The 21,698-nt window shown below is 59.8% G+C and overlaps 1 protein-coding gene across 4 annotated transcripts; it reads left to right on the top strand.

Annotated features, from left to right (window-relative positions):
* Positions 1-8,586: 8,586 nt before the first annotated feature.
* Positions 8,587-20,171, top strand: Slc4a1 (solute carrier family 4 member 1 (Diego blood group)). Of its 4 annotated transcripts, none has more exons than XM_063251688.1 (20): positions 8,587-8,673; positions 10,777-10,858; positions 10,935-11,124; positions 11,800-11,867; positions 12,261-12,465; positions 12,549-12,684; positions 12,993-13,116; positions 13,211-13,295; positions 13,371-13,552; positions 13,704-13,917; positions 13,995-14,207; positions 14,317-14,465; positions 14,544-14,738; positions 15,546-15,719; positions 15,970-16,059; positions 16,413-16,579; positions 17,021-17,274; positions 17,981-18,150; positions 18,484-18,657; positions 19,071-20,171. In XM_063251688.1, the coding sequence occupies exons 2-20, from the start codon at positions 10,844-10,846 to the stop codon at positions 19,149-19,151; spliced, it is 2,886 nt and encodes a 961-aa protein (XP_063107758.1). In that variant the 5' UTR covers positions 8,587-8,673; positions 10,777-10,843; the 3' UTR covers positions 19,152-20,171. The 4 variants fall into 4 exon arrangements, with proteins under 4 accessions (XP_063107758.1, XP_013003618.1, XP_063107759.1 ...); XM_013148164.2 differs by having other exon boundaries at positions 8,588-8,673; positions 12,285-12,465; XM_063251689.1 differs by lacking the exon at positions 8,587-8,673 and adding an exon at positions 9,994-10,393.
* Positions 20,172-21,698: the final 1,527 nt, after the last annotated feature.

The raw sequence follows: 21,698 nt of genomic DNA, 5'->3' as shown, positions 1-21,698 counted from the left end.
TCTGGGTGTCTTGGTGTCTTTACTCTTGCTGTGGGCTGCACTGATGGTGGTAGATTGGAATTAACTTGCTGGGATTCTCAATGGGATCACAAATATAACCTTTTGGATTGTAAGGAAGACTAGGAACACATCAGACATCCAATACTTGGATGACTGAACTCAGTTGTGTTTTGGATCACAATACTTGACCACTTTTGAAACTGCATTGTTTTTATGCGATTAGTTTTTAAATTTATTTTGCTTTTCCAGGTATGGCGGCACACATCTGTCATCCCAGCACTCGGGAGGCTGAGGCAGGAAGATCATTGTGAGTTCAAACCCAGCCTGGACTACACAGTGAGTTTGAGTCCAGCCTGGACTACATAGGAAGACACTGTCTCAGAAAACTAACACTGTCATAGGAAGACACTGTCTCAGAAGAGCCCAACCTTAGAGCTGGGCTGCTTTGCTGGCTGGTATCAGTGTTCCCGCTGGACAGCAGGTCAGTCGAGGCCACCCAGAGCAGGGCAAGCTGGAACCTTTTCCCAGCATCCATGCTGCCATCAGCCAACAGAATTTCCTCTTCATCAGGGAACCCTCTGTTTTGTTCTATCACACACACACTGGGGACTAAACCCAGAGCCTTCCCACTGAGGTATGTGCCCTACTCTCTTTTTAAATTTTTTTTAAATTTTTTTTTTTTTTTTTTTTTTTGTCTTTTTGAGACAGGGTCTCACTATGCAGTTCAGGCTGGGCCTTCTAGCCTAGGCTGGTCTCGAACTTTTGTAACTTGCAATCCTCCTGCCTCAGCGTCCTGAGTGCTGAGATGAGAGGTGTGTGCCACTATATCTGCCCTCTCTCTCTCTGCATGTGGCCTGCTGGACACTTCCCCTGCATTTCAGAGGCCTGAAGTCAGCACCAATGGAGGCCTCCCTGAGCAGTGTTGTCTTGTCCCAGCTTCTCCTTTGTGCTGCTACCCAGGTAGCTCCCACCTGAGCCCCAAGCACGCAGTGTGGCCCAGGCGGGCTTCTCCCCAGCACTCCTGTCCTCAGCCAGTGCAGGCGAGGAAGTAAAGCAAGGAGAGAGGGCATGGAGATGCCCCCCCGGGCAGCAAGAACGACGTGGACATGGACCCCTATCTTCTTCAGAGATCAGCAAGTCGGAGCATTGGGCTAGGCGAGCAGCCAGAGGGGCAGTCACTAAGGCTGCTGGCCCCGGCTGTGCTCCAGGACCCGGAGATAGACACCTGGCGGGCCGGGCCCTCACAGTAGCTGCAGGCAGAGATAGCACGTGGTGGGCCAGGCAGTAGCAGGAGGAGACGGCGGGGAGGCAGAGGTGCAGGCCTCGGGAGATAGGGACGAGTGGACGATTCCCAGAAGGGAGCAGCCACCTGTGTCCAGGGCAGCCCAGCTCTGTGGACCCTGGAGACCTGGCCGCCCAGGGACCCTCAGACACAAAGGATGGCTTTGTGAGTGAGAAGGCAGCGAAGGGGCCCTGGTCCTGGGCACAAGAGACCTTGGGGTTCTTGTGGCCCTCGACCTGGGGGTCGGTGTGTCACCACGGCTGTGCTGGAGGTGACTCTGCTGTACTCCAGCATCGCCCTGGCACCCAAACAGGCTCCAGTGCAGTTCCTCCACTGTGTGGGGTTCCCACACTTCCAACATCCATTAAAACACCTAGCATTCCCCAAATAAAAGTGAGCCCTTACCTATTTGACAAGTTAAACTTTTACAAATATCCCAAGCATGAATTACCCAAAACATGACAGTAAGAATACTTCTGTGTGCCAGGCACGGTGGGTCACGCCTGTCATCCCAGCACCTGGGAGGCCGAGACAGGAGAATCCCTGCAAATTGAGACCAGCCTGGGCTACAGTGCAAGACCCTGTCTCAGATACACAAACACTGCCTCATGTTTTCCAGCTGCCAGGTGCCTCAGGATGTGTCCCACAGGTACCCTCTAACCCCACGCCACCCTGAGGAGATGGTGCTGCCTCTGCTGCCCGGACAACTGGGTCCCATCCAGAAGTACAGCTGCGAGCACGGTCACCAGCCCAGAGTCTGGGATGACAGCCAGATTTCCTGAGCGTGTGGGTGGCCTTAAATAGTGGGCAGGTCGCGTGTGCAGAGTGGCATCCTGGTGTAATGTGAGATGTGGGTTGGCCAGGAGGCTCCTCAATTGTGGCAGATTTCCAGGGTCTGTGTTGGCTTTAGGGTGCTGGGAAATGACCAGGGCCTTCGAACCGAGTACCAGCACCAGTCCTTTTCCTTTCTTTTCTTTTTGTTTTTTGGTACCGGGAATCGAACTTAAGACCTCACACTTGCAGGCAGGCGCTGTGCCACTGATCCTTCCGGTCCTTTTCCAGTTTTCGTTTTGAGACAAGATCTTGCTGAGTCACTGAGTTGCATGAGCAGGGCTTGGCCATGGGAACCTCCTACCTCAGCCTCCTGAGTGTGAGGTGACAGGCCTGAGCCACAGCCCCGGCTGGTCAATTCCCTTGGCAGCTCAGGCTTCAGAGAAGGAATGCCAAGTCCCTGCCGGTGGCCTTCATCATGAGTCCCGAGGGCTACCATTCAGCTTTTGGGGGACCTGAGGCACCTTCTTCGGTGTCCCCGCCCCATCGGCCCTGTGCCTGCTTCCCGGACCAAGTAGGGCTTTGGGTCCCAGCTGGACCTGGGCTAAGTTCCCATTTCCCACAGGCCACATGGGTCTGAGGACCTCAGGGCAGGGGCCGCACAGTCTCCAGGCCCCCGTGGTCCTGGCCACTGTCCCTGGCCACCCTGTCCAGGTTGGATCAGTGACAGCAGGAGCTTCTCACTCTGCCCAGTGGCACCAGGCAGGAGGTACATGCAGACCCTGGGTCCCTCCGCTTGGCCCTTGGGACCTGCCAGTGTCCCACACCTGTGGCCCCTTTGTCACTCCTGACCCTGGGCTGGCGCAGGAGTCAGTGCCAAGTAAAGCCTTCTGGGTTCAAAGACAATTCTACTCCTTTGTTATGAAATTTTGTTCCACTTTTTTCCATAAAGACAGACAGACAGACCTGTAGACTCACTCCAGTCCTCTCTGTGTGGGCCAGGAAGCCCCACTCTTCTTGTCCAAGGGAAACTGAGGCACCACTGGCTCTGCCTGACCCTCAGGCTCTTGTCACTGACTCCCAGGGAAGGGCCCGGGGCAAGGACAGCCGAGTGGGCAGGGCCTCCCCACATGGGGGGCACCTACGGAGCTCTGAGGCCCTAGGGTCCCTGGAGCTCAGCCTGCTGGGGACAGAGTAGGGGCCAGTTTAGAGCCATGGAAATAAATGAGGCTCAGAGACCTGCTGACAGGGCAGGAGACGCCGGCTGGCTTCCTCCTGGACGTGGCCTGTTGCCTGTCCCCAGGGCTGCTGCCCTCCCTCTGCCCCGCAGCAATGTGGGCACTGCTGCAAGGAGTGGCGGCCCTGGCAACCGGGAGCTACCACAGGCCTGGCTGCTGATGTAGGTGACAGCCAGAGACCCCGTGGGCCCGGCCCATGTCAGCTGGGGACATCTGGCTCCGCAGATAGGGAAGAGGCGGAGCCGGGCCAGGTGGTCCCTGCCCCTGGCAGGTGGGGCGGGCAGCCTGATGCCCAGGGCCCCAGGCGCTGCCAAGGCTCCAGAACCTGGGTCCCCTCGCCCAACAGGGCTGGGGTCAGGAGCCCCAGTGTTCCCAGGTCACCCTGCCGCAGGGCTGTGGGGAGGCGGCGGCGGCCCGACCAGGCTCTGCCCCTGCTGCCCAGGCCTGAGCACCCCATGCAGGGCGCCCTGGGGACCCAGGCACAGGAGGTCCCCACGGGTCTGGCGGTCTCCACAGGCCTCAGAGGGGACAAGGGCTTTTTTGTTTCATTTTTTAGTTTTTTATTTATTTTTTAGTACCAGGGATTGAACTCATAACCTCGTGTTTGCCAGACAGGCTCTTATGCCACTGAGCTAAATCCCTGGCCCTTGTTTCATTTTCTTAAACAACAACAACAAAAAAATGATACAAGATTTGAAAACAAAGTGATAGGAGATTGACGATGCTCATCTACTGCGCACGGGGTCTGCGAGCAGTTGCTCAGGTCAGGCGCAGGCACAAAGCGATCAGACCACGAACGTGCCGCGCACCGTCAGACTGCAGAGACCAGAGGAACAATTACCCGACAGACATCCGTGTAGTCCTTTCCTTCTTTTCTTTCTCCTTTCCTCATCCCAGGCGCTCTTTCCTTTCGAGCACTGTCTTCCCCTTTCATTTTCACAGAATCCGTTGTACATTTTAAATCTTATTTACTTTCAGTTTTTTATACGTGGGTAATGATACCATGTTTTGGTTTTTTGTTTAATAATACGATGTTTACACGAGTCTGATTTCTCTTATGAAGTGTGGTCTCAAGTTGCATCCACTGACCTATAAAAGCCTCCAGTTTATCCTTCTTTATGGCTGAGCAGTACTTCATTGTATAGAAATACATCTTTTTATCCATTCCTCAGTCGATGGCATTTAGATTGTTTCCAAGACCTGGTTATTACAAACTGTGCTGCTATAAACATGGGTGCACATATATCACTGTGGTAGGATGTTTTAAATTTTTCTGGGAAGACACCTAGAAGGAGAATAGCTTTGGGTCAAAGGGGACCTCTAGTCCTACTTTTCTGAGGAATCCCCATGCTGACCTCCATAGAGGTTGCACCTACGGAGCTGTGAGAGAAACTCAGAGCCTTTGCACTGAGCCTCAGCTCCAGCCCTTTTTAATTTTCTTATCGCTTTTTATTCTGAGGCAGGGTCTCACTACATCACTAAATCACCCAGGCTGGACATGAACTCGTGATCCTCCTGACTCAGCCTCCAAGGGAGCTGAGATCAGGTGTGTCCTATCACCTGACTTGCACTCAATTTGACCGGAAACTGGTGAAGAGAGGGCATGGAAAGAGATATCAAGGACCAGGTGGGGAGCGGGCACAGAGCCCCAGAAGGCTGCCCACAGTCTCCCTGGCCCATGATGTGACTGTGCCGTCCTGTAGCTTCCCGGTGGTGCTGTGGTGCCCACGGTGGCCGGCAGCTCGCACTGGCCGAGGCACCTTCTCGGGAGCTGTGTGATCTCAGGGAACTTTCTGCTGCTCAACACCCACTTCCTCCAAGACGGTGAGGCTTGCTGAGGACAGGTAGGGAGCAGCAACCACACACGCCATCGCCAGTTCTGACCCCAGCCCTGTCCAAGGCTCAGCCCCAGTGGCCCTGGGACTGAGGAGGATGACGCTGCCTCAGGGAAGCTGCCCGCAGCCATCATGCCTGCCCCTCTAGAGCTATGGGACCAACCCAGGGAACACAGGCCTGCATCAAATCAGGGACTAGAGAACGGCTGAAAGAGCAGAGAAGCTGGGTGTGGGGCACATGCCTGTCATCCTGACTTCCTGGGAGGCTGAGACAGGAGGATCATGAGTTCAAGTCCAGCCTGGTCAACTTAGTGGCTTAGTAGAACCTGTCTCAAAATTTTAAAAAATTTAAAAATGAAAAATGGCTGAGATGAGCTCAGTGAGAAGGCCCTGAGTTCAGGCCCCAATACCACACATGCTCACACACACACACACACACACACACACACACACACACACAACACACACACGTGTGTGTGCACAGACAAACATCTACCACCTTTTGTCTGGGAACTGGAAAGCCTAAGTCCTTCCCATATGAGCAGTGCGGCCTCGACTCAGGTCCAGGATCCAGGATCCAAGTCCCGCCTGTCCACCCCCTGCAGGCCCCCCTACCTGAGGCTGGCGCCATCCCTGGGTGCCTGATATACACCGAGGTTCCTAGTGGCCAAGGTGAAAGGAGAACCTGAGGACTCAGCTCTCCCTGGTCTGAACTGATAGGAAGTTCATTTGTGGGACACTGTCCCTTGCTAGGTGCTTGGCTCCAGCAGGGCTCTGCCTCTTGGTTCCCTGGGACCTCACAGCCCCTGATGTATAGGTGGTCATTGGAAATCTGACCTCCTCAGGTTGGGCCCAGGCCTCAATGTCTCATCTCGGTTCTGGCAGAGCTGGAGGAGGAGCCAGCCAGACCACAGAGAGAGCAGAGGAGCCTTGCTCTGTGTCCTGCTCTGCTGCCTGAACCCGACAGGCTCCTCTGTCTAAGCTGTGAGGGCTCAGGAGCCCTCGTGCCTCATGTGACGTGGAGCCCAGAACCCTTCTCTGAATCATTACCCTGGCACTCAGGAAGCTGAGGCAGGAAGATCTAGATTTCAAGGCCACTCTGGACTGCAGGGCAATGCCTTGTCTCTAAAAACCAGCACCAGCAGATAGAGGGTACAGCTCAGCAGCAAAGCACCTGCCTGGCTGTAACCTCCTGGGCTCCAGGCATCTCACTGCCTCAGCTTTCTGAGCAGCTGGCACTGCTCAGGGTAGAGCTCACCTTCCCCAGGCTCTGCGTGCACTGGGGACATCAAGAAACAGGCAGAGCTCCGCATTCTCGTGATGACTGGTCCCGGCTACAACTACCCAGATCCCCAGTCCCCTTGCTTCTCTTCCTCCTGCCATGGTGCTCTGGACGCACACCTTCTCCGAAGGAAGGTCACACTGTCCAGGCTATCTTGGAACTAAGCATGGACACACACCCAGTCCTGACCAGTGGAGAGGCCTTGAGCCTTACCCTCTGTCCTTCCTGCTGGCTGGGACTAGCACAAGATGGCTGGGGCTCAAGCAGCCATACTGGGCCACAAGGAGGAGCCACTTGCTAAAGATTCCTGGGTGGAAGGCCATGTTGTCCTGCGGCTGCTGCCCCCATCTTCATCTCCCTGCTTTCAAAGCAGGGAACACTCAGCCCCCTGGCTCCAGCCACCCAGAGTCTGGGTTTCTCTCTCACACAGCCATCTGGATTGTTCTTGAAGCAGGACAGTGGCTGGGGCTCTGTCCAGTAAACTGGCTGAGGAGGACCCACTCCAGATGACATGGGGCCTGGATGGTGAGGGGCGTCGGGTAGGGCAGGGAGCTGGGGAGCTGGGGCAGGCCAGGCCAGAGGCGCCCAAAAGGGCTGGGTCCTGTTACCCTCCAGAGAGGCAGCCAGCAGAAGCCGGGCAGAAGTGGACGTAGGCACTGAGCCTTGAAGGTCAGGGCCACTGCTGCAGGCTGGCAGGGAGGTGGCCAGGGCAGGCGGGGTACAGCTTAGATGCAAGCATGCAGCCCAGAGCCCATGGCCGCCCCGCCAGCCACAGGTCCTGTGGGCCCAACCTCTATACTTGGCCTCCAGGCCTGCTGAGGCAGGAGCTCAGGGAGGAGACTGAGGTTGCTACTGTCCCCTCGCCGGGCTCCATGGCCGCGCTACTAGCCCAGTGAGGCCATCGCAGCCCAGATGGGCACAGAGACATGGTGCCTGCAGGTGCTTTGTGCCCTGCCCCTCCACATACCCCATCACCTATCACCGTCCTCCTGGCAGCTCCATGCTGTCCCCTTCTGTCTTGGAGCAAGGAGCTCCTGAGGGTGAGCATGGGTTCCCTCCCCTACCGTCCCAGGGAGGCTGCTTGTCTGTTAGCTGTCAGGCCAACACCCCAGAAAGGAGCCAGATGCCAGAGCAGAGGTGGCCAACGCAGGCCCGGGCCCAGCCTGGCTGGCTTGGCCAGACCTATCCTTCCTGCCTGGCTCCCAGCTTAGCCACTTGGTCCCTGGCCCTGGCTTCCTTGCAGGGCTTGAGGCCAGCAGGTGACAGCGACCCCAGGCCTGGAAGAGGGCCGACCACATGACCATAGCCCCAGGTGACAGCTTGTGATGGAGCCTGCAGGAGGCACAGCCTTCCCAGGGCCTGCAAAGCCCACCCTGCCTGGGCACTCCAGCCCAGGCTGGTGGGGAGGAAGGAACAGCCGGGGCCAGGGCAGCTCCCTACCCCCGTCCGGCCTTGGGTCCCAGTCCTCGTGGGGGGAGGGGGAGGACCTGGATAGAAGCCACCTTTGGGGGCTCCGAGCTCAGGCCACAGAGTGCCAGCACTGTCACACAGCTCAGTGATCCAGTTTGTCTTGTGGGGTGGGCAGCTTGTTGCCGCCTGGGACCTGCACAGAGGGGCCTCAGGTCTGGTCACCACCTTCTGGCTCTTGGCCGGGGTGGCCTGGGTCCTGGTTAGAGCCCCGAGGCCACTCACCTCCACCTCCCATCCCTCCTGCTCCAGGGCTGGCACTGCCACCCAGGAGCCTGGCTGGTCCCACGGGGGTGTGGGAGGCATGGTGGGGCGGGAATGTGGCCTTTCTGCCCCCAGGGCTGGGCTGGGCCCCCACAGAGGCCCCACTGTGCCCGGACATTGGGGCTTTGTGCACCCCAACACATGTGGGGACATTGTTTGCATTGACCTGGCACTGTTTGGAGGTGACAAGTGCCGGCACATCAGGGCCCATGGCTGACTCTGGAGCCAGCAGGGTCCTGGCAGCAGTGAGAAGCAGATGCCGTGGGATGGAAAGGCCAGCTCAGAGACACTGTGGCTGCTGGGCTGGCCCCATGGGGCTGAGCAGGGGTGCAAGGCAGACAGCACCCCGAACACCTCGGTGCCCCTGAGGGTGGGCCCAGGCTGCCTCCAGATGTGGCCGGGAGATAACACCGCCTCCCGGGCCAGGAGGGCAGGGTGGGGATCAGGGCGGGGAGCTCTCAGAGCAGCTGTGAGCACAGTCGGTGGCAGAGGCCCAGCTGTGTGGGACCACTGAGGACCTGAGGCTCTGAGCAGGTAGGCAGGGTGCACAGGTACAGGTGCGGTTGGGTGGCACAGGTGGGCGTAGGGTGCCCATTGTCAATGAGGGGAAACTGGGGGGTGCCCCAGACAGCTGTGCCAGGGCCGGGTCCCCCACCCCACTGACTCCTTCTCACCCTCAACATGTGGGGCCCCCTGGTCTCCCACCTCCCTCATGAGGTATGATACTGGCCAGGACCCCTTCCTGCCCGCTTGGAGCCTCCCTGGGGCTGGCACTTTCCCCAGTCTGGGGACTGCAAAGACAGGAGCCCCTAAGGCCAGGGAGTAGCACAACTCAGGGTGATCTGTGGGGAGCAAAGGAAGTCAGGGAAGGAGTGGCCGTCAGCCCGCAGCCCAAGTACAGAACTGGTGACAGTAGGCAGAGCTGCACTTGGTGGGGGGTGTGGTGCCAAGAGCTTCATGCTTGAGGAGCAGGTGGGCACCAGGGGAGCCTTGGCACTCCCAGGTAACAGGAGCAGTTGTGGAGGCTGTAACCACACATGGGGAGTCAGTAAGCAGCAGGTCTAGGCCAGCCTCGGTGGCACATAACTGTAATTTCAGCACTCTGGGAGGCTGAGGGGGGAGAGTCACAAATTTAAGCCTAGCCTGGGCAACTTCACCACTTAGTGAGACCCTGTCTCAAAATAAAAACAAAAAGGGCGGGGATGGAGCTTAGGGCAAAGGCTGTGGTTTAATCCCCAGTGCCACAGACACGGGCAGGGTGGGACTTTGAAGCTCCGAGGTCCAACTGCAGTCTGGTCCCAGCCACTTGGAAACCAGTGCACGCCCGTCCCTCTCTCCTCTGTGCTTACAGCAGGGTAGGGGGCCAGCCTGTTAGGGTTAGGACCAGGGTTAGGGTCTGGGCCAGGGTTTAGGGTTGGGGCTGCAGTTATGCTTAGAGTTCAGGTTTCAGATTCTGGGTGAAGGGCTGGGATTATGGTTTAGGGTTAGGATTCAGTCTCAGGCTTAGGCTTAGGGTCAGTGTCTGCCTCAGGCCAGGATTCACGCACCCCAACACTTGGCCGCCACCTGTCACTCTGGCTTTCCCACAGTGAGCCAGGCCTGCTGTCAGAAGCACTGGGCACCGTGGTTTGGGGTTTGCAGAGATAAAGGTTCAGCTGCTGGGTGTCCTGGTGTGATCACACATGGCCCTGAGCACTGGGAACTGCCGGTCCTTGTCACCAGCCCTTCTCCAGCTGTGCTAAGATGTGCACCCTTATCTTCCCAGCCAGTGGCAGCCAGGTGTTTGTGCACAGCTGTGATGGCTCTTATCAGGCCATGCAGGACTGGGCTGCACTGGGTGACATCAGTGCATGGCTGGGTGAACCCTGAGGCCCTGGTGGCTGCTGCTCCCTGCTCCCCTGCCCTCAGAGTGGTGGGGGCGGGGGGCACCTGGGATGCCCATTCTTGAGTTAGGGTTAGGTCTTCTGTCCCCCAGACTCAAGCCTTGAGTGGAGAATGGCCAAGGCAGAGGACAGAGAGCAGTACAGAAGCATGACTTGTGTACCTCTGGGTGGGGGCCCAGGTGTGCGATGGCACTGAAGTGGGCCCCTCCCAGGGCTGTCTGGGTGCATAAGCTGAAACCAGAGAGCACCCCTGGGGAATGAGGGTTGCTGGGCAGCAAGGGGCTGGGAGCTGAGGGCTGAGAAAGGTCAAGTGATACTTCCAGAGCATGGACAGCTGGTAGTACAAAGGCCCTGGGGCCAGAGGGAGCGTGGTGAGTTCTAGAGCCCCATGGAGGCTGACGGGTGAGGCAACAGGCACAGAGAGGGACAGGATTGCATGGTTCAGGGTGCTGCAGCCACACACCCAGCAATGAGGAACAGGGGTTCAGGAAGGCCAAGGGGGTGGGTATGGGTGGGCAGAAAAAGACACAGCGCAACTGGGGTAGGGAAGTGCCCTCACAGGCCTACACAAAGCACACCTCGCCTGGCCCCTGGGCTCTACCCCTCCTCGGGGGGGTAGACCCGCTACCACCTGGCCCTCCAATGCCCACTCCCGGCTGGCGCATGGCCCTTCTGGGGACATCACTCTGTCTTGTGGGCTGCCAAAGCCTGGGAGACCCCAGAGACTCAGCTCAGCCTGTGCCCACCTCCGCAGGGACCCTCTGTGTGGGTTATGCTGGGGCCTGGCTCACCAAGGACGACTGGACTCGCTGGACGGTGCCATGGGGGATCTACAAGTGGGTGTCAGCATCACTGCCTTCCTGGGGCTTGAGGGAGTGGGGTAGCTGGGCCCTGAGACTGTAGCTTCCACAGGACGACTACGGAGAGGGGCTGGTGGCCTCAGAGTCTAGGGATGAGGAGGAGGTGCTGGTGGTCCCAGAGTCCAGGGGTAGGGAGGAGGTGCTGAATACTGTGGAGCGTGAGGAGGAACTGGAGCAAGCCCTGGACCTGGAGGACTATGAGGACCTGGGCATCCCTGAGCCCCAGATGGAAGAGCCCCAAGGTAAGTTGGCTCCACCCCGAATGCCCCACGTCCATCATGATCACCAGTGATTGAAGGATAAACAGCACTTTGTTTGGGATGAGGACAGGTGGTGATGGGGGGGGTCACCCACCGCAGGGCCCCTTCCTGGGGTCAAGGGTGTGACCCGCTACCACCTGGCCCTCCAATGCCCACTCCCGGCTGGCGCATGGCCCTTCTGGGGACATCACTCTGTCTTGTGGGCTAGAGATCCTGAGGAAGGGGGACACAAGGGGCCAGACAAGAGACGCCCAAGGTCTATAGCACCTTCCCTGCCAGCCCAAGGTCTTGGTGGGGATCCAGGGTGTGCGGGGGGGGGGGTACCTGTTTACTGTCAACAGCACTTAAGTGCTGGCACTCAGGAGAAGTGGGGCTGGGGGATAAGAGGTGTACCCCGCCCTTGCCCTCCTGGCAGCCACAAAGAACCTGGCAGGCACTGCTGGTAAGGTGGCAAGAAGAGGGAGCCGGTCCCGGAGTTGGCCAGGGAGGAAACCTTGGCATGTGCCTGGGTCCTTACCGAGGCTGTGTTAGGGTGGCAGAGCTGGGACTCCCAGTCGGGTGGGGAGTGAGCAGGCCTGTGTCCCCGAGGCTCATGGGGGTCCATGGGGCATGGGGAGGGACGATGATGGTCAGTACTGACCGCCCCTGGGCCTTCAGCTCTCCCCGACACAGAGCCCACAGCCACAGACTACATCCCTGCCAAGCCAGAGCTGGGCACCCAGGAGGTGAGCACCCCCCAGCCAGTCTTTCCAGGGTCTGCGTCACCCTGGCAGACCCCTACAAACAGATGGGGGAGCAGCGTGCAGGACATGGGTGGAAGAGGAGGGGACCAACTTCTGGGGACCAGGGCCACTTCAGGGAGCCCCCAAGCCACGCTGTTCTTTGCCAGACCCCCAGGTCCCTGTGAGTGCCTGACAGCCCAGGTGCTGGGGAACTCTGGGCCCAGATAGTGATGCTGCCCTGATGCCCAAGGCCCACTCAGCACTGGGATGCAGCAGGCTCCTCAAGCACCTGGCCTTCCTCCACACCCCTTTCCCTAGAACCCTTCTGGACAGGGTGAGGGCCTGGGGGTGGGTGTGGACAGCGGGACCCAGGCACCCCACATCTGCCCCAGCCAGGGCTTCACTGGGCCTCGGCCGCAGGTCTACGTGCAGCTGCAGGAGCTGGTAATGGATGGGCGGAGCGCGGAGCTGCAGTGGGCAGAAGTGGCACACTGGATGCGGGTGGAGGAGAACGTGGGGCCTCGGGGTGCCTGGGGCCGTCCTCACCTGTCCTACCTCACCTTCTGGAGCCTCCTACAGCTGCAGAAGGCCTTCACCAAGGGTGAGCCTGCCGGGCGCTGCGACCTTGTCCCTGTCTGGGGATGGTCAGGGACCCCATTCACCCTGCGTGCCCGTCCACCACAGGTACACTTCTCCTAGACCTGCAGGAGCACTCCATGGCCGGCGTGGTCCATGAGCTGCTGGACAGGCTGATCTTCGAGGAGCAGATCCGGCCTGAGCACCGGGAGCCGCTTCTTCGGGCTCTGCTGCTCAAGCGCAGGTGCCCGCCCGCCCTCACCCCTCTGCTCCAGGCTCAGCCAGCCAGCCATGCGGCCCGTGGCCTCCCAGGGCTGGCTGGGCTCCACGCTCCATGCCAGGGGCCACTGGTCCCCGGCTTGGGCCCTTGAAGCATCCTTCACTGTCCAGCCAGGGTCACCACTCACACCTACAATGTCCCTGGGCCGACAGCTGGTTCTCCCTGCTGCCAGGGTCTCTCAGGCCTGGTGGCTGAAAGTCCACTTGGTGTCTGCCTTTGGTACCCCCATGGGTCCACACCCAACGGTCCACTGAAATCCATGTGCCCTGCAGCCGTGCCGAGGACCGGGAAGTTCTGGAGGGGGTGACGCCTGCCGTCCTGACTCAATCCGGGGATCCCCGCCAGGCTCTGTTGGCCCCACAGCCCTCGCTGGAGACACAGCTCTTCTGTGAGCAGGTGCGGCCATGCCAGGGAGCAGGGGGAACCCTGGCTGGGCCCAGGGACAGGATAAAGGCGGGAGGGGGCCGGGCTCAGGCCTATCTTGCCACAGGTCGAGGGGGAGCCCGGGGTGCCCTCAACTTCCACAGTTCTGGAGAAGATTCCAGAGAGCGCCGAGACTGCCCTGGTGCACGTGGGTAAGCACAGGCCCATCCCTTGCCCACTGTGCCCACTCCCCGGCCCAGCTGAGGCCTGGCCCCCGCTCCCTACAGGTCACGCCGACTTCCTGGAGCAGCCGGTGCTGGCCTTTGTGCGGCTGCAGGAAGCCGTACAGCTGGAGGACATGAAGCTGCCCCGGCCCGTGCGCTTCCTCATGGTGCTGCTGGGCCCCGAGGCCCCCCACACGGACTACACACAGCTTGGCCGCACCATGGCAACCCTCATGTCTGAGAAGGTGAGGGGCTTCCATCCCGGCCGGCCCTGTCCTAGCGGGATGCCTGGCACCCCTATGTTCAGCCCCTCTCCGGAGCCCCAGGCAAGGTCCAGCAGGAGTGCCTGTCCAAGAGGCCCCGCCGTCATCCCTGAACCCATACCATCACACCCAGGCCTTTCGCGTGGATGCATACTTGGCGCAGAGCCGCGCAGAGCTGCTGCACTCCCTGGACGGCTTCCTGGACTGCAGCCTGGTGTTGCCACCCATGGACACCCCCTTGGAGCAGGCACTGCACAGCCTGCTGCCTGTCCAGCAGGCACTGATCCGCAGGCGCTACCAGCCTGGCCCCGCAGTGGCACCAGACCGTGACTTCTACAAGGGCCTAGGTACTGCCTGCTGGTCGTGGCCCTGGCAACCGCCCTGTGCCCTCCCGCTGTCCCTGACCTCTCTGATGTCTCCACAGACGTGAATGGTGGCCCTGGGGTCCCCGGGGGCCCCGATGACCCTCTGCAGCGCACGGGCTGGCTGTTCGGGGGCTTGGTTCAAGACATCCGGCGCCGCTACCCCCGGTACTTGAGCGACATCACAGACGCACTGAGCCCCCAAGTCCTGGCGGCCGTCATCTTCATCTACTTCGCTGCTCTGTCGCCCGCCATCACCTTTGGTGGCCTGCTGGGTCAGTGCCCACTGCCTGCTGCCCCTGCCCTGTGAGCCTCGGCCTGGCTCCAGCACCCTCTCAGCCTGCCCACCTCTCATTCTGTTGACCCCACTGCCCACCCCTGCAGGAGAGAAGACGGGGAACCAGATGGGGGTGTCGGAGCTGCTCATCTCCACTGCAGTGCAGGGCATCCTCTTCGCACTGCTGAGCGCGCAGCCCCTGCTGGTGGTCGGCTTCTCGGGGCCCCTGCTGGTGTTCGAGGATGCCTTCTTCACGGTAGGCCACCCACCCCGCCCCACGGGATGCCCCAGCCTGGCCCTGCCTGCATGCCTGACCCCGGCCCCCGCCCCCCAGTTCTGCGAGAGCAACGGCCTGGAGTACATCGTGGGCCGCGCCTGGATCGGCTTCTGGCTCATCCTCCTCGTGGTGCTTGTGGTGGCCTTCGAGGGCAGCGTGCTGGTCCGCTTCATCTCCCGCTACACCCAGGAGATCTTCTCCTTCCTCATCTCACTCATCTTCATCTACGAGACCTTCTCCAAGCTGATCAAGGTGGGCCACAAGGGCAGCTCTGCAGGCCCTGGCCCCACAGGGGCAGTCTTCAGCACCTGGTGCCCAGCTGCAGGCTGCCTGCCTCAACAGGGTGAGGGAGGGAGCAGGGTGGCCTCACCGTCTCCAGGTCCTTCCGGTCACACGCGCACTTATTTCGCAGGGCTGGGACTAGACCCAGGGTCCAGTGCACGCTAGGCAAGCACTCTGTCCCTGACCCACACCCCAGCTCATTAAGCCCTGCTGAGAACCCCCTAATCCTCATTTCTGGCCCCTGGCCTTCATGGGCCCCCACACCCCAAGGGCCCAGGGTTGTCCATGGGTGTACTCATGGATTGTGAGGCCCAGACCCCGTGCCTGACCTGGTCTTTATCCCTGAAAACCAAACTCAGGGACCCCAGTTACCATGTCAGCTGAGGGAGAGGTGGGCAACAGGGAAGCAGCTTCCAGACAGGTGGACAGGAGATGATGGGGGATGAGCGGGTGCCTGACAGATGACGGGTGGGTATGGGTGAAGAGTGGGTGGTGGATGGATGATGGGGGTGATCATGACGGGGTGGGGGCTGAGTGATACACGGTGGATGAATGACTGGAGGGCAGAAGGATGGGAAGTGGGTGAGGAAGGAATGGGTAGATGCTGGACCAGAGGATGGGTGGTAGAGGGCTGGTGGGTAGGTGGGTGATGCACAGGTAGACAAAGATGGAGGAGGGCTGGATAAGGCATGGGGGTGGCTGGATCTGAGTTCTGGGCAGATTTATGTCCCAGCCATACCCCTGGCTGAGCGGGAACCACCTCGGTTTCCACTGCAGATCTTCCAGGACCACCCCCTGCAGAGGTCTTATAACTCCACTGTGCAGATAGTGGCCAAACCTCAGGGGCCCCTGCCCAACACGGCCCTCTTCTCCCTGGTGCTCATGGCCGGCACCTTCGTACTCGCCATGATGCTGCGCAAGTTTAAGAACAGCTCCTACTTCCCTGGCAAGGTCAGCACCCCACCCCGCCCCTGCCCATGCCCCCAACCCTCATCCCTGCTGGACTGTACCCCAGGGCCCAGCCCCTTCACCCTTCTCTTCCCGGTATCCCAGAGCTGTGGAGTGCCCACCTCTCAGTGTAGCCGGGCTGGGGCAACAGGGGGCAGCGATGTTGGGGTGGAGACAGGCCCGGGGTGACTGTCCGGGGGCAGGTGGGCACAGAGCATCTGGCCGCTGATCTCCCATCCTTCATCTGCCCCAGCTGCGCCGGGTCATTGGGGACTTTGGGGTCCCCATCTCCATCCTGATCATGGTCCTAGTGGATTTCTTCATCGAAGACACCTACACCCAGGTGACCCCTCCCTGGTCCCTTCCCGATACCTCTCCCCAGGCTGGCACTAGTCACACTGCTACTGCCTGGCCAGGGAGCTCCACACCCATTGCCCAGGGCCCTGCATCCCTCTGGCCAGGGTGGCAGGAAAGGGCTTGCTTTGAGCCAGGCAGACCAGGGTGGGTCAGAGCTCAGCCACAAGAGAGCTACATGACCTCTCTGGGCTTCTCAGCTGCAAGGCTGGGAATGAGATGGATGCAAAAAGGACTTGGCACAGTGATGGGCTGCAGAGAAAGTGCTCAGCATCAGGGTCCCCAGGTCGCAGCCAAGCTCCACCCACTGCTTGCTCCCTCTTACCAGCACCTCCCCCACAGAAACTCTCGGTTCCTGATGGCCTCAAGGTGTCCAATGCCTCCGCCCGGGGCTGGGTCATCCACCCGCTGGGTCTGTACAGCCACTTCCCCATCTGGATGATGTTCGCCTCCGCGCTGCCTGCCCTGCTGGTCTTCATCCTCATCTTCCTTGAGTCACAGATCACAACGTGAGCATCATGCAGTGGAGCTGGGGGCCCCGGGCGTGGCCCTGGCTGCTGGCAGCACCAGGACTGGCAGAGGGGCAGCATCCCAGAGTTGAGGCTGTCTCATGGGGGAGCTTTGCTTTCTCACTTTTTTCTTTTCTTTTTGCCTGAGTCCAGGTCTTGCTATTCAGCCCAGGCTGGCCTTGAATTCACTGCGTGCTAGGCTGATCTTGAATTCATAGTGATCCTCCTGCCTCAGCCTTCAGAGGGCTGGGATGACAGGCGTTTTCTAAAACCAAAGATGCAAAATGACACCCTAAAAGGAGGCTGCTCAGGCAGAGTGCCAGGCTGGGCTGCCGACTGCAGGATCCTGAAGAGCCTGGAACCCAACGCGGACAGGGCTGGGTCCCACCAGGGTGCAGGGGGTGCTGCATAGGCCAAGGCTCACCAGGTCTCCACCCACAGGCTGATCGTCAGCAAACCTGAGCGCAAGCTGACCAAGGGCTCCGGCTTCCACCTAGACCTGCTGCTGGTGGTGGGTATGGGCGGTGTGGCTGCACTCTTCGGGATGCCCTGGCTCAGTGCCACCACTGTGCGCTCTGTCACCCATGCCAATGCCCTCACGGTCATGGGCAAGGCCAATGCCCCGGGGGCTTCAGCGCAGATCCAGGAGGTCAAGGAACAGCGGATCAGTGGGCTCCTGGTGTCGGTGCTGGTGGGTGAGTGCTGAGAATTGGCTCTGCTTCCCCGGGAGCAGAGTCCAGGGGTGGTGGGAGTCTCCCCTGCCAATTTGAGGGCAAAGTAGGCACCTGGAGAGGTTAGGCAAGGGGAGGTGAGGTGAGGTCCCAAGTCCTCAAGTTAAAGGTCGGGAGGGGGTGTTTTTTGGTGTTGGGCTGGAACCCCGGAACTTGCATGCTTCCAAGTGCTCTACCACTGAGCTGCACCCCAACCTTTCTTTTTATGAGCTGGGATTTCACTACACCTTCCAGCCAACTTCAAACTTGTGATTCCCCTTGCCTCAGCTTTCTGAGTTACTGGGGTTACTGGTATGCACTACCATACTGGGCAGGGAATTTCTTTCTCTCTTTCTTTCTTTTTTCCGTTTTGAAACAGGGTCTCACTATGTAGTTCAGGCTGGCCTTGAACTCACTTTGTAGCCCAGGCTGGTCTCGAAATCAAAAGATCCTCCTGCCTCAGCCTCCTTATGTAGCCCAGGCTGGCCTCCAAGGCACGGTGATCCGGAGGACAACACGTTTGAGCCTAGCTTGAGCAATTATGAAGACTCTGTCTCAACCTGAAAAGGGCTGTGGCCGGATCCTACTGGGGCCCCATGCCAAGGCCCACTGGGACCTGTGAATCCCCACCCGCCACCCCCGCCTACGCCAGGCCCGTGCAGGCACACGGGCTGACTTGCATGTCCCCCAGGCCTGTCCATCCTCATGGAGCCCATCCTCTCCCGCATCCCGCTGGCCGTGCTGTTTGGCATCTTCCTCTACATGGGCATCACGTCGCTCAGTGGCATCCAGCTCTTCGACCGCATCCTGCTGCTGCTGAAGCCGGCCAAGTACCACCCTGACGTGCCCTTCGTGAAGCGGGTAGGCGGGGCCCGAGGGGCGGGGCCCAGGGGTGGAGGGCGGGGCCGGGTCCGACTGGGGGTGGGGCCAGGAAGGGGCCCTCAGGGGCGTGGTGTGGCCAGGGTGTGGCCAGGCCAGAGAGGGTGGGGTCAGGAAGGAGGACCTGAAGGGCAGGGGCGTGGTGGCCAGGGTGCGTGGTGATGTAGCAGGCCGTTACAGGCGCGGCATCTGGGAGGGGAGGGGCGGGGAGTGGGCGTGGCGTAGCCGCAGCTAACTATAGGCGGTTGGGGCGGGGTGTTTGGGCGGGGCTTCGGGGCGGTTGGGCGGGGCCGACGCTGACGGCAGCCCCTGCAGGTGCGGACCTGGCGCATGCACTTGTTCACGGCCATTCAGGTCGTGTGCCTGGCACTGCTGTGGGTCGTGAAGTCCACGCAGGCCTCTCTGGCGCTGCCCTTCATGCTCATCCTCACGGTGCCCCTTCGGCGCTTCCTGCTGCCGCTCTTCTTCAGCCGCCTGGAACTCCAGTGTGTGAGTGTGGGTTGGGGGCCCGGGCTGGGGACAGCAGCGGGCCAGGGGGTCGCGCGCGTGATAGCGGGGGACGTGAGAGAATTGGGACGGCGCGCGCCAGGCTTGGCTGCCCGTCCCCGCCGGGTTGCAGGCTGGGGCCCCTGCTCCGGTGTCACCCATCTAGGAGGCATGGTGACAGGTGGAGAGGCTGAGGGGGTCACGCATGGTCATACCGGCCACCCAGACCCCGGAGCAGGGAGCCATAGGACGGAGCCAACAGCAGGGACCCGCTCACTGTGGAGCGAGACTGCCTGGACCCAGGACTCCTGGCCATCTATGACCAGCCCTGGGGGTGGGATGGGCAGAGCCTGAGCCGGGTCTCCTGACCGTCGCCATTGTGCCATTGGGCCCTGTCACCCTCTCCCACCTTTCAGCTGGATGCCGATGATGTCAAGGCCTCTGTGGATGAGGACGACGGCCGGGATGAGTACGACGAGGTGCCTATGCCAGTGTAGGAGGCCGGGACCCCGCAGTGCTCCGGGCCCTCTCCAGAGGGCAGTGTGCAGCTGGGGGTCTCATGAGGGCACACTGGCATTTATGGCTGAAGGTGGCCGGATCCTGCAACAGGAATTTCAGGGTCGGAGTGCCTCCTCTTCAAGCAGTCAGTGGGGACACTTGAACCCTGCTGGCTGTGTGACCCGGGACCACTCCTGCCTCTGCATCCTCACGGGCAGTGGGGTGTGTGGACGACATGCCCCATTACTGACAGTCACCAAGGGCCAAAGATAAGCAGGGTCCCACACATCCCCAAGGGACCATCACAGTGTGAGGGGCAGCTGGGTGTCTGCCTTCCTCCCCATGCCCACCTGGAGACCAGAAGTGTTGTGGAGAGGGCAGGGATGGGGACTTGGGATGCCATCCCCATGTGCTGGGGCCAGGGCTGGGGATACAAGGGGCTGAGGCAGGACGTTGCCCTGGGTGGGGTAGGTGTGGATGTGGGTGGCATGGGTGGGCAGGCGAGGGATGTAATTTATTGTGCCTTTTCTGAGAGCTTTTGCTGTACTTGGCTTTAATGTGGTCCCACTGGGGTCCCACCAGCCCAACCCCATCCTAACCAAGTCCGGGGAGGACTGGTGTGGCCAGATGGGGCAGCAGCCGGGACCTCCCAGGACGGCGGGAATCAACTGCTTCATAAAATTACAAAAAGGATGAAAGAAGCAGAAGTGGAGATAAGTAGGGTGACAGGTGGCTCTGAGTGACCAAAAGGGCAGTAGATGCAGACAGAGCAGAGCAGGCAGTCAGCTACGCTGCTTCCTGTTCTATACCTCAGTTTCCTAGTCCCACATGGGCCTCCACCTCTCAGGGTGTTGAAGCTTAGGGGAGATAATCGCTTAGGTGCACAGCGCCTGGTGGGGAGCGTGGCACTGTCACCCCACGCCTCTAGCACAGCCACAGAAGTGAACATTGGCCCTGCTGGCTCTGCTGTGCCCCATGTGCTTGGAAATGGGTTTTGCCAATAAAGCATCCATGTTGGAGCTTGGTCTGTCGTGAATCCCTCCTTGAGTAGGGGCCAGGCAGAGGCGGCCCAGAGAATGCCAGGAGCACATGGTCTGGGGCCCATCAGGGGACCCAGTCCTAGAGCTCATAGAGCCCAGTCTCCTCAGACTGCCAGCTTCTCCCTCGGCGAGCCAGACTGCTTCGTTTCTTTATGGGAGGGAACTGGGGATTGAACCCAGGGCCTTTGCACCGAGCTGCATCCTCAGCAGTTTTTATTTTGTGAGACAAAGCTGCTAAACTGCTCAGCCTAGGGTTCAATTTGAGATCAGCCTGCCTCAGCCTCCCAGAGTTCTGAGATTACTGAGACCAGTTGGCTGGATAGCATCTTTGAGGGGAATCAGCAAAGAAAAGTGAGACCCAGAGAGAGGACACAGGTTGTCAGAGGCCACACATGAGTGGCATGTCTCCTGCCCTTTCTTTTTCTTTCCCCCTTTCTTCCTTCCTCCCTCCCTTCCTTTCTCTTCTTTTCTTCCTTTCTTCCTTCCAGTGCTGGGGGTTGAATTCAGGGACTGTAACGCTGCTCTGTCCTGGGCCCTGCTGAAGGCTTCCCTTCCTGCCCACCTCACCCCAGGGCCTCAGCCAGAGGGCAGCACAGGGCCCGGTGCTGGGTCTCTCCAAATCTATATTTACCTCTGCCTGTCCTCAACTGCCCCTGGGCTGGCCAGGTGGACAGTGGTTATAACTGGACCCCAGGATGGGTTATAACTGGATCCACTGGGCTGGGGCCATCCAACCTTCCCAATTCCCAAGGGGACTAGGTCATCACAGCAGGGCTGAGTGTTGGGGGACAACCTCAATTTGAGGGGCAACCCACCCCAACATCTTCTACTGTGAGGTACCTGGAGCAGGGCCTTACCCCAGACCCAGGAGGGTAGCTCAGAGGACTGCGGAGGGGTGCTTGGTCTGGGGCAGCATCAGATAGGTAGAAGCCTGTGCTCAACTATGTTCTGGTCACTGGGGCCCTGACACAGGGTTGTGGGGCCCAGGGAGAAGGAGAACTCAATATGGGGGTATACAGGAGCCTGTGCCCTTGCCCCACCTGGCTCTGTGCTCACTCCTGAGACCTGTGACCCTTTCACAGAAATGACCTTGCAGCAAAACTGCAGTCATGAGGGCTGCACCACCGCCCAGCAGGAAAACTTTGCCTGTCCCCAAGGAGCACGATAGCATCAAAACCTTCTGCCACAACCTGGTGGCACACATCTGTCATTTCAGCACACAGCAGGCTGAGGCAGGAGGATTGCAAGTTCAAGTCTAGTCTGGGCAATTTAGCAGCTTACTGAGATCCTTTTTTTTTGAGACAGGGTCTCACTGTGCAGTTCAGGCTGGCCTTGGGCTCACTTGGTATCCCAGACTGGCCTTGAACTCACAAGGATCCTTCTACCTCAGCCTCCCAACTGCTGGGATGGCAGGAGTGCGCCACCACCCCCGGTTTAATTTGTGAGATTGTTTGAAATTTTTAAAAAATATTTTTAGAAGGCTGTGGATTGTGTTTGATTCCTGGC

The sequence above is a fragment of the Cavia porcellus genome, unplaced genomic scaffold (genome assembly GCF_034190915.1).
Source record: "Cavia porcellus strain 051 isolate PalLab524CR breed Dunkin Hartley unplaced genomic scaffold, mCavPor4.1 scaffold_6, whole genome shotgun sequence".
Lineage (NCBI taxonomy): Eukaryota > Metazoa > Chordata > Mammalia > Rodentia > Caviidae > Cavia > Cavia porcellus.
This window is presented reverse-complemented; position numbering and strand designations above follow the sequence as displayed.

What these genes read in the sequence shown, in the direction of transcription:
- Slc4a1 (XM_063251688.1), top strand. An exon ending in CCAGATGGAAGAGCCCCAAG is followed by an intron (nt 11,125 to 11,799) that starts GTAAGTTGGCTC and finishes CTGGGCCTTCAG; the next exon opens with CTCTCCCCGACACAGAGCCC. An exon ending in GACTGCCCTGGTGCACGTGG is followed by an intron (nt 13,296 to 13,370) that starts GTAAGCACAGGC and finishes CGCTCCCTACAG; the next exon opens with GTCACGCCGACTTCCTGGAG.